This window comes from Vitis riparia, chromosome 18 (assembly GCF_004353265.1).
Source record: "Vitis riparia cultivar Riparia Gloire de Montpellier isolate 1030 chromosome 18, EGFV_Vit.rip_1.0, whole genome shotgun sequence".
Classification (NCBI taxonomy): Eukaryota; Viridiplantae; Streptophyta; class Magnoliopsida; order Vitales; family Vitaceae; genus Vitis; species Vitis riparia.
In genome coordinates, this window is record NC_048448.1 from 34,775,276 (window position 1) to 34,786,498 (window position 11,223).

The following is an 11,223-nucleotide window of genomic DNA, read 5'->3' on the forward strand; positions in this document are numbered from 1 at the left end:
CAAGAGGAGAGGAGGTTGCTTGGTAGGTGAGTAGACGGGTGTCAAAAGTAAGGCAAACTTCACAGAGGCATCTTTTAACTAATCTCACATGCATCTTTTAGGAAAATACAAACTTCTTATTCCTTTATTCCCCATCATTGCGTAAAAATACCATTTTTTCTAAGATACATCATGTGCTGATATGCAACATAATTGTATGTTTGTTATAATATATATATGGATATATTTTTTCGAAGAGTCAAAAATTTATCTGGGGTGCATTTGATATTATTTTTATTTGAAATACTTTTAATGAAAGTATTTTTATGATGATCACTAGTCAAATGTTTTTTTTTTTCTAGAAATACTGTAAATGATTTTTCAATTATTTAAAAATACTTTCTAAATTTTGTTGAACACATTATTCTTTATTTTGAAAACATTTTTATACTATAAATATTTCCTAAAAGTACTGTCAAACAAATTTTTAAAGTGCATTTGATAAGTGTTTTTATTTAAAATGCTTTTAGCAAAAGTAGTTTTTCAAAAAATGTTTTTGAGACAATCACCTTATCAAAATTTTAAAATATAGAAATTTTGGATGAAATATTAAAAAATAATAAAACAAATTATAATACACATATAAATTATTATTTTTAAATATATATATATATATACACACTTTAGGGATTAGGTCCATGGTTAATTCAATCCAACAATGCAGGTCCAACGTGGATTATTATTGTGAATATATTGGATGAACAATTATATAAATTTATAGTAATGTGATAGACTTAATCTTATAGAATCACTAACAATTAAATACTTGGATGAACTTATTATTTGGAATGACAAATATAACACGTTTATTCATAGGTTTTATTGCAATTATCTATGTTTAAAATGCCCTCAATAGGAGTTGAATTATTATTTATAAAATGAAACTTAACCAACCATAGTTTAAATTCAAGTTAATATTTTGATTGAGAACTTAACCTTCATTAAGTCCTTCATAAATTATAACTCAATTACAGTTAATTTTAAGTGAATATTTTACATGAGAACTTAACCTCAATTAAGTTCATTCTTCATGGTGAAACTTGAACATAATTAAATCCATGTGAATATTCTAATTGAGAACTCAACTTTAACTAAAAATTTTATAAATAAAACTTAATTATGTTTAAGTTCAGGTGTAATTGAGAACTTATCAACAATACTAAAACCATCGTAATAAAGTTTTTCAACCTTTTTTGGGTTATTTGTTTACCTCCCTTTTGACTCTTTTTTCATAGCTAATAGTGTAGAGGTTTTTTCTTAATTTGCAGTAGTAAAGTGAGATTTTATATTTCTTTATATTCCTTGGACTAATTAAAAAAGGATTAAATATGACCTTTTAATCAAAACGGATGAAATCTACCCTTTGAATTAGAAGGGAGGAAACTTGGCCCTGGAATTTAAACAGGATTTTTTCTTGCCATGGGATTAAGATGGGGTTATTCCTGACCATTGGATTCAAGTACTTTTAGCTCTGGCCATTGGATTAAATTTTAAAGGGAATGAACGGAGGATTGTAGATATAGACAAGTGCCTGGAACGAGCAAAGCAAAAGGAGAGAAGCATGGTGGGTGAGTGCCAAGTACGTCCACGCGGCTTGCCTTGTGGTTGTGGCCCGACACCAGCGTTCTGCTTTACCAAATATCACGCTGCTTTCCTTTCTACTTCCCAGTCAAGCAAATTTAGCTCTTTTATTCAATTCAATTCTTGTTGATGATGATAAAAAGCCCTCTCATATCGTGTTTCAGAATTCCTTTTGTTTTGTTGAATTAATTGTACAACTTTTTCTTTCCTACAGCATAATTTCCATATAAAAATATAAATCATTTTATAAATATATAATCTATCTAGATTATGGATATAAGAAACCATAATAAAAAATGTAAATATAAATACATATTATTTTTTATAGAATTTAGCTCTTATTATATATATATATATATATATGGAAAAACAAGATAATAAATAAAACTCAATTAAATTTAAGTTCAGATGTAATTGAGAACTTATCAACAATACTAAAACAACCATAATAAAGTTTTTCAACTTTTCTCGGGTTAATTGCTTATCTACCTTTTAGCTCTTCTTTCATAGCTAATAGTGCAGAGTTCATAGTAAAGTGAGGTTTTATATTTCTTTATATTCCTTCAACTAATTAAAAAGAGATTAAATATGACCTTTTAATTAAATGGGATGAAATATAGCCTTTGGATTAAAATAGGATTTTTTTCCTTGCCATGGGATTAAGATGGGGTTATTCCTGACCATTGGATTCAAGTACTTTTAGTTCTGGCCATTGGATTAAATTTTAAAGGGATGAACGGAGGATTGTAGATATAGACAAATGCTTGGAACAAGCAAAGCAAAAGGACAGGAGCATGGTGGGTGAGCGGAGGCTTCTTTTGAAGTATACGTTTTTTTTCTCCTTTTTGACCGAGTACGTTCAGGCGGCTTGCCTTGTGGTTGTGGCCCAACAACACCATTCTGCTTTACCAAATATCACGCGGCTTTCATCTTTTCTTGTAATTGCCTCGTGCTTTCTTTTGTGCTTCCCGGTTCAGCAAATTTAGCTCTATTATTCAATTCAATTCTCGTTGATGATACAAAGACCTCTCGCGTTGTGTTTCAGAATTCCTTTTGTTTTGTTGGATTAATTGCACAACCTTTTCTTTCCTACAGGATAATTTCGACTTCATCTCTCTAGCTACTTCCCAATGGCTGCTACTTTTTCTTCTTCTCAGAAGAGATATGATGTCTTCCTCAGTTTCAGAGGAGAAGACACCCGCAACAATTTCACTGCCCATCTGCTTAAGGAGTTGCGCACCAAAGGAATCAACACTTTCTTTGATGAGGATAAGCTCGAGAAAGGTCGAGTCATATCCCCTGCACTCATTACAGCTATTGAAAACTCCATGTTTTCTATCATTGTTTTGTCGGAAAACTATGCATCTTCTAGGTGGTGCTTGGAGGAGATGGTCAAGATACTAGAATGCAATAGATCCAAGGAGGAGAGGGTTCTACCAATTTTCTACAACGTGGATCCATCAGATGTGCGGAATCACAGGGGAAAATTTGGAGAAGCCTTGGCTAAACATGAAGAGAATTTGGAGGAGAACGGGAAGAGGGTGAAAATTTGGAGGGACGCTCTGACTGAAGTTGCAAAGTTATCTGGCTGGGATTCAAGGAACAAGTAATTTTTCTCTCTTAATTTTGTTTCAAATTTTTAAATATGCCTCTTTGAATGCTCTTGCTAATTCACTTGTCAGTTATTATAATACAGAGGCTATAAGAATACCCTGTTATTAATTAATGTTATTTGATTAGAGGATAAAGTTCAAAAAATTCAAAAAAAAAATTATTGGAATTCTGTAAAGTTACATATAGGACCAACTAATATGATCATGGCATCTTCCGCTATTTTTTTTTACTCTTACTAACTTTTTGTGGGTAGTTAAACTTATTATACATGTTTATGGTTCAAATATTGCAGGAATGAGCCTCTGATAATCAAAGAAATCGTTGGGAAACTTTTGAAGAAGTTGTTAAATACATCCACAAGAGATACTGAAGAGAACCTGGTTGGAATACAGTCCCGCATTCAAGGACTGAGAATGCTATTGTGTTTGCAATCAGATGATGTTCGGATGGTAGGAATTTGTGGTATGGGCGGACTAGGGAAAACAACCCTTGCTAGAGCTATTTATAGCCAAGTTTCTAATCAATTTGAAGCTTGCTCCTTTCTTGAAATTGCAAATGATTTCAAAGAGCAGGATTTAACCAGTTTAGCAGAGAAACTTCTTTCTCAATTATTGGAGGAAGAAAATCTCAAAATAAAAGGATCCACTTCTATAAAAGCAAGGCTCCACTCAAGAAAGGTCCTTGTTGTTCTTGATAATGTGAATAATCTAACAATATTGGAACATTTAGCCGGAAATCAGGATTGGTTTGGTCAAGGGAGTAGAATTATCGTAACTACTCGGGATAAACATTTGTTTTCACATGAAGTCAAGTATTATGAGGTTACAAAATTTAATGATGATGAAGCATTTGAGTTCCTCAAACATTATTCGTTAAAATATAAACTTCTTGAAAATGATTTCATTGAGCTTTCGGAAGAAGTAATACAATATGCCCAAGGCCTTCCATTGGCTCTCAAAGTTTTAGCTCCTTTTTTATTTAGCATGAGCAAAGATGAATGGAGAGATTACTTAGGCAAACTAAAAAGTACTCCTAATATGAAAATTCAGGAAGTACTTAGATTAAGTTACGATGGGCTAGATGATAATGAGAAGAATATATTTTTGGATATTGCATGTTTCTTTAAAGAAGAGGACAAAGATCATGTGGTGGAAATACTAGAGAGTTGTGGCTTCTCTGCAAAATGTGGAATAAGAACTCTCATTAAAAAATCTCTCATAACTACTTTTGCTAACAAGTTGAAGATGCATGACTTAATACAAGAAATGGGTAAGGATATTGTTCGCCAAGAATGTCCAAAAGAGCCTAGAAGACGAAGTAGATTGTGGGAACAAGAAGATATCTTTGATGTGTTGAAAAGAAATATGGTAAGAGAAAAATAAAACACAAAATTTATTTTGTGTAGAACAAATTAAGAATTATTTTACTTTAAGTAGTTATATGTTGATGAAATTATAGTAATTTTTTTTGCATTTTGAATGCTTTTTACTTAATTTGCTTCTTGGTTTGTAGGGAAGTGAAAAAATTGAAGGCATTTTCCTCGACTTGTCTCATTTAGAAGACATACTAGACTTCACCACTGAAGCCTTTGCTGGGATGAAAAAACTTAGATTGCTCAAAGTCTATAATTCTAAGAGTATTTCAGGAGACTTCGGAGATACCTTTAACAACAAAGTGAATTGTAGAGTGCGGTTTGCCCATGAATTTAAATTTTGTTCCGATGATTTGAGGTACTTATGTTGGCATGGATACTCTTTGAAATCATTACCAAAGGATTTCAGCCCAAAGCATCTTGTTGATCTTAGTATGCCTTATAGTCACATTAAAAAACTTTGGAAAGGAATCAAGGTATTATTATGATCTACAACTCATGTTATTTTCTTTAGGAAGTATGTAATATATAGGGAAGCCAATTTTTAAGTTAACTTTCTTTTATGACAGGTTCTTAAAAGCTTAAAATCCATGGATCTCAGCCACTCTAAGTGCTTGATAGAAACTCCAGATTTCTCAGGTATCACCAACCTTGAACATCTAGTTTTAAAAGGTTGTATAAAGTTGCGTAAGGTTCACCCATCACTTGGAGATTTGAAATCTCTTCAAACATTTATTCTTTCTGGTTGCTCCAAATTTGAAGAATTTCCAGAGAATTTTGGGAACTTAGAAATGTTGAAGGAGCTTCACCTAGATGGAATTGTGGTAAGAGAACTACCCCCTGCCATTTTTTCCATGAGCAACCTTGAAAAGTTGTCTTTCCGTGGATGTAAAGGACCAGCATCTGCCTCATGGTTGTGGCCAAAAAGAAGTTCAAATTCTATTTGTTTCACGGTACCTTCTTCCTCAAACTTGTGCTCTTTAATGGACCTAGATTTAAGTTGCTGCAATATATCAGATGGAGCAAATCTTGGTAGCCTTGGCTTCTTATCTTCACTTACAAAGTTAAATTTAAGTGAAAACAACTTTGTCGCTTTGCCTAACATGAGTGGACTTTCTCACCTGGAATGGCTTTGGTTGGAAAATTGTAAAAGACTGCAGGCACTTCCACAGTTTCCGTCTTCACTTGAAGGGTTAGATTTAAGTGGAAACAACTTTGTCACTTTGCCTAACATGAGTGGACTTTCTCACCTGAAATTGCTTGGGTTGGAAAATTGTAAAAGACTGCAGGCACTTCCACAGTTTCCATCTTCACTTGAAGTGTTAAGATTAAGTGGAAACAACTTTGTCACTTTGCCTAACATGAGTGGACTTTCTCACCTGAGAAGGCTGTGGTTGAACAATTGTAAAAGACTACAGGCACTTCCACAGCTTCCATCAAGCATACGTTCTTTAAATGAAAAAAATTGCACATCATTGGGAACAACTGAATCACTCAAGTTGCTGAGGCCGTGGGAACTCGAATCCCTAGTGAGTTCTCTTTATATCCAATTTTCGTTATAAAAAATAAAAAATAAAAAGCTTTTGCCAGAAATTTTATTTTTTATTTTTATAATTCCTGTATGAAATATGAGGAGACAACTCATATTTTAGTCTTTGTTCTGTTTTACTAAAAGAAATTAAAATTAGATTGATAGTGTAAAATAAATGTTGAATGAATCAAGATGGGAAAGTAGCAATTTCTCGCTCTCTCAACATGGACATTAATTGTTTTCTTTCTGCAGGATTATAGATTCGGTGTTGTGATTCCTGGGAGTAGAATACCAGATTGGATCAGGTATCAGAGCTCGGAGAATGTAATTGAAGCAGACCTACCTCTAAATTGGTCTACCAACTGCCTGGGTTTTGCATTGGCCTTTGTCTTCATTAGCCAGCCAATTGTCCCTCCTAATTGGTGCTTTCGGGCAGATGTTTTCTTGCACTTTGGCACATGTTACTCTACTAACTACACTCATGTTTTTTACCATATTGAAAGGGATAATTGGTTTTTGGCTGATGAAGGGGATCATTTGCTTCTGAGATATGTACCAGTTCAACCCTCACTCAGTTCGCATCAAGTCACTCACATCAAGGCTATATTTGTAATACCCGATCATGAAATTAAGAGATGTGGGTTAGGTTTAGTGTATGTTAATGAAGAGGTGAATTGCAACAATGTGCCTCCCCCTAATGAGTCAACTCTTGTCCTTAAAGAAATCTCTGCGGCGGGGGAACCCATTGAATGTGAGGATATGACCATGACTCAGAATCAGAGGAGGATATGACCATTGAATGTGAGGATATTACCGAAGAATGCGGAATGTACCTCTGAATCCCACTTTTACTTTTGGATTGCTTTTCTTTCTGGGAGTGCTTATGGGAATAGCCTTCGTAACCAAAAGGGAAACGTAGGAGACGTGAAAAATAAAAAATAGAAAACCCTTTTCATCTTGAGGGGATCACTCTGAATTGGAGATTTCGGCCACACAACTGCTTGATCATTTCTGGTAAGTGTTTCTTTTCTTCAATTGAGATGCAGTTGAAGAAGTTCAATTTCATGTTTAATCCTTCTAGAAGACTAGATTTATCCTTTGAAAAGATAAATTCAGTGATTAAAAGTCTCATTATTTTTGTATTTATTTTTTTAACAACTATTTTTAATAATATTTAAAAAAAATATGTTCTTGATACAACCCGCCCTTCTATTTGAAACCCAACGTCTTCTCGAGCCCTAACACCATTCACAACTGCAGCGACCACGGAGTTCCTATTTCTTCAAATCAACTTGATCTTTTTGACAATCAGCTAAAAGGTTCAATTTCTAGGGGTCTTTCCTCCTCTCTTCTAGTATTGAATGAATTTTAGGTTGGATCTTGTCATCAAATTATTAGGGATTCTGCTTAGTCCTCCATTATCTGTATTGTTATTGAGCAGTAGAGCTTGAATGATAAACATATTCCTGTTTGGATTTCGTTTATGGTCTTCTTCTGCCAACTATATTTCCAGAAGTTGTTTTGAAGGTGTCATGGGCGACTCTTAATTTTGCAAATGGGGGAGGGATTTTAGGGTAGAAGCTCCAATCAGGTTGGGAATGGAATCAACATCCTCCAGTCTCTCCAAATACTGCCGCAGATCACCTTCTGGTCCTAAAAAATTCTGAATAGTGTTAAGTCGTTTTAACTCCCAAGTAATTTCTATGTTTCAGGTCCAAAAGTAAGCCCTAAGATCTGTGGGATTCATGATGCTGATTTCAGAGGTGTGGAGGCATTATGATTTGCTGATTTCAAGCCCTAAGGTATGACGTCTTTGCTTTGCTGCTGTTGTTGTTGGATCTGATTGTCTATTCTTCCAGAGGCATTATATGATGGAGTAATTTCCATCTTATTATAGAATTAGTGTTCTGCTTTCCTGGTTGAGCATGTTCTTCAGGGGTTTCCCTATTTACTTGGATGATAATCATAGGCTCCTTTGTGATTGAACCTATGCATAGAAAAGAGATATAGGGTTCCGGCAGTGATGAAAACCTAGGCCTGGAATGCAACTATTATGGTTGATGATTTTGCAATTTTATTTTATTTTTTTGATTTAGTTCTTGATATAATTTGGATGATTTATTTGTTTGGTTCTGTATTTAGATAAGAGATCATAATATTTTATAACCATTATGAAATTATACTCTTTTATGATTCTAAAGAATACCAATATGCCCAATTCCATGATCTTAGTTTGACAACCAATGGAAAAACGTGCAGGGACCTGGATTCAAATCCTAATGTGGCATCATATGACTCTGGTGAAAGAAGGAAAAAGAAGAAAAAGATGTGGGGATAAGAATCTAAAACTACTGCATAAAATGAAAATGAAGAGCCTGCTGTATATGGAGTGCCTTTTGTAGAATCCAAGTCCATTGGTTTCGGTTTTTCTGCTTCTTGTGCACTCTGCCCTGTTGAAGAGACTTCTGAATGCATCATCGTTGAACTGCTTTCTTCACTGTCTGTATCACTTGGTACCCGTTTCCTTCTTCCTGAACATTGTTCCCAGTTGAAGGATCCAGTGACAGTCTCTTTGCTGGAATACTTTCTTCATCCTCCGGGTCCATTGGTCCTTGTATACTCTTTCCCTATTGAAAAGTCCAGTGAGGGCTTTTTCGTTAGAGAATCTACTGCAAAGTCTGGATTGATTGGTAAGAGTTCCTTTGTTTCCTTTATTTGCTGCTTTTATGTGTATTGATCATGGCCTCCTGTATTTGCAAGATGCTTTGATCTGCATTTACATATCAAAAATAGCAAATCGAGGAAAGGATGATGGAATGCGGCCTTTTGCAGCCTTCACACTGCAGTTGCACCTTATGCAGATCTCTTGAACGCCAATGGTAGGTTGCATTTTGCACATGCCAGTTTATTGCATTCTTCTTTTTCATTCTTGTTATAGTCCACTGCTGAAAACAAATACTGTTTCAAGCTATTTGGGTTGTCAAGCTGCATTAAGTGCATTGGCTGCTCATTCAATTGATCCCGGTGAAGCAGAAAGACAAGTTCTTGGCATTATCTTAGGGCAAGGTCAACAAATGACTGGTGCTTTTCTTTCCACCACTACATCCAAACTAGTTGTTGTGTTGGTGTTGCAGTTTTTTGGCTGAATGTTTTATCTTGCTTTCTCATATTCCAGGATGATTATTTACAATGGGTTGTTGAAAGTCAGAGACTTAGTCTCCCCAAGGAAATGGCTGAGTTCCCTTCTAGGTGAATTTCTTGTTCCCTTATCTAGTGTTTAAAATTAGGAATTTGATCGACTGCTTCGGCAGTTAATGTAACATGTGCTTTGGTTTATGGTCCCAATCCCATAGGCAAAATTCACAAAGGGGCATTTTCAACCTGGATTAAGGCAGTATTGAAGCATTAAATATGTTGCTTTTGCACAACTTGGATGCATAAAAAAGGTTGAAGAAGATAAATCAGCTTTTGAGGTTCAAGCGAAGGTTGATCTTTAAGCGAAAGTCTACCTTGACCCAGTCATCATTGCAGAAATCCAAGCTTGACCCAAAGTTGAAGGGCATTGCAGCAAAGTCTCCTCATCTTTGTATCTATACCTTGAACCACGAGCCTTTACTCTACTTAATGTCTTTTTTTTTTTCTCATATGTATACCTACCCGGTATAAGCTTTATATGATCATCTCCGTTTCCCTCATGACTTATAATATTTATATAATATTTTTAACAATTTTCCTTATCATACAATGAAATCTAATATTATAAGTACATATCAACATAGGAATATTTTATGAAGGGATGAACATATTGTTGTAAATAAAACATCACTATGACACTTTTTTATAACAATAGGAAATTCTTTTACAAAACATGATTCAAATAGAAAAATATGGAAAACTTATAAATAAACCCAAAAGGAAATTTAGGCAAAGTGTTTGGTTTGAATAGTGAATGCATGGAAACCAATATTTTTTCTATACATCCTACTTGATAGCAAGACTCGGACAGTAATAAAATTTATCTTTCAAAATGAATTTTTTAATTGAGTTTTGGGATTACAATTTATTTTTTATATATTTAAAAATGAAAACAAAATAAGAAAGCAAATCATGTGTCTCCTTAAACAACAAAGCAAATTCACAAAGTAGAAATGGATGTGTGGGTTAGATTACTTAGGTTACATGTCTCTAAAGAAAATAACATGAATACATTATAATCATAGCTTTATTTCGTTCCAAAGTTGTTTAACGTGACTATAAGACATGAGAAGGTCAACAAGATTCTTTGGATTAAAATCATTAAGTAGTGATCTTAAAGAGTATCTATGCAAATATGGATATCTCAATTTATCATAATGAAATTAAAAGTTAAAAGAAAAATGAACTATACAAAAGTCTCTCTAAGGATCGTCATCATAGACATGAGCAATCTAAGTTTATTTATTCTCACAAAAGCTTTTGTTGTAAAGTGTCTCCTTTAAACTCAACATGCTGAAAAATAATCCTTCAATTTCTTTTGTTCCCTATAAACCAAGAACAAGGATTAGTGAAAGCATGGAAAGTGCATAAAAGCTTACTAAAATGTTACTAATATATAAATAAAACTAAAATTATTCATAATTAACAATTTTAACTTGTTTCACATGTAATAAAATTTCATGATTTTTAATTTTTTTTTTACCTCTTACCATGTTCTTTTCCAACACATCATAAAATATCCTCATGCCTTTGTAATCTACTATGCTTGCTAGAGTCTTTAAGGGATTGCTGGCAAATAATTTTCCTACCAATTTTGTGTTGTATTAAGTCATGTAGTTTCAACTCATTAGTAGAAATAGTTATAAGAGACTTATCAATGAGAGTTCTCATTTCACAAAATGTCAAGTAACAATTGTCTAATATTTTCATTAGACAATTTTCATCTTCTTCTTCAAGGAAGTATTCAATATCCAAATATATATATATATAGTCTATCATTAATTGTTTTAAGTACTTCCTAAATTTTCTTTTTAGTACTTTTAAGGTTGTCCATTAATTTCTCCATTCTTATTTGGTTACACCAAATAAAAAAGAACCTAAAACTTTAAGA

The 11,223-nt window shown here is 33.6% G+C and overlaps 1 protein-coding gene across 15 annotated transcripts; it reads left to right on the plus strand.

Moving 5' to 3' along the window:
* Window positions 1-2,448: 2,448 nt before the first annotated feature.
* LOC117905313 (disease resistance protein RPV1-like) lies at window positions 2,449-9,934 on the plus strand. 15 transcript variants are annotated; one of them, XM_034818214.1, is made up of 12 exons: window positions 2,449-2,512; window positions 2,695-3,226; window positions 3,527-4,601; window positions 4,747-5,082; window positions 5,176-6,135; window positions 6,390-7,151; window positions 7,850-7,939; window positions 8,397-8,827; window positions 8,898-9,016; window positions 9,076-9,218; window positions 9,313-9,386; window positions 9,491-9,889. In XM_034818214.1, exons 2-6 carry the CDS (start codon window positions 2,751-2,753, stop codon window positions 6,927-6,929), a joined length of 3,387 nt encoding a protein of 1,128 aa, XP_034674105.1. In that variant the 5' UTR covers window positions 2,449-2,512; window positions 2,695-2,750; the 3' UTR covers window positions 6,930-7,151; window positions 7,850-7,939; window positions 8,397-8,827; window positions 8,898-9,016; window positions 9,076-9,218; window positions 9,313-9,386; window positions 9,491-9,889. The 15 variants fall into 15 exon arrangements, 14 of the variants coding, with proteins under 14 accessions (XP_034674105.1, XP_034674117.1, XP_034674104.1 ...); XM_034818226.1 differs by lacking the exon at window positions 2,449-2,512 and having other exon boundaries at window positions 2,568-3,226; window positions 5,176-5,665; window positions 5,924-6,135; XM_034818213.1 differs by lacking the exon at window positions 2,449-2,512 and having other exon boundaries at window positions 2,568-3,226.
* Window positions 9,935-11,223: the final 1,289 nt, after the last annotated feature.

Excerpts from the sequence above, each read along its gene's own strand:
- LOC117905313 (XM_034818214.1), top strand. The coding sequence starts at position 2,751 with ATGGCTGCTACTTTTTCTTCTTCTCAGAAGAGATATGATGTCTTCCTC. Across the intron at positions 4,602-4,746 it reads ATGTGTTGAAAAGAAATATG|GGAAGTGAAAAAATTGAAGG; the intron begins GTAAGAGAAAAA and ends CTTGGTTTGTAG. Across the intron at positions 5,083-5,175 it reads AACTTTGGAAAGGAATCAAG|GTTCTTAAAAGCTTAAAATC; the intron begins GTATTATTATGA and ends CTTTTATGACAG.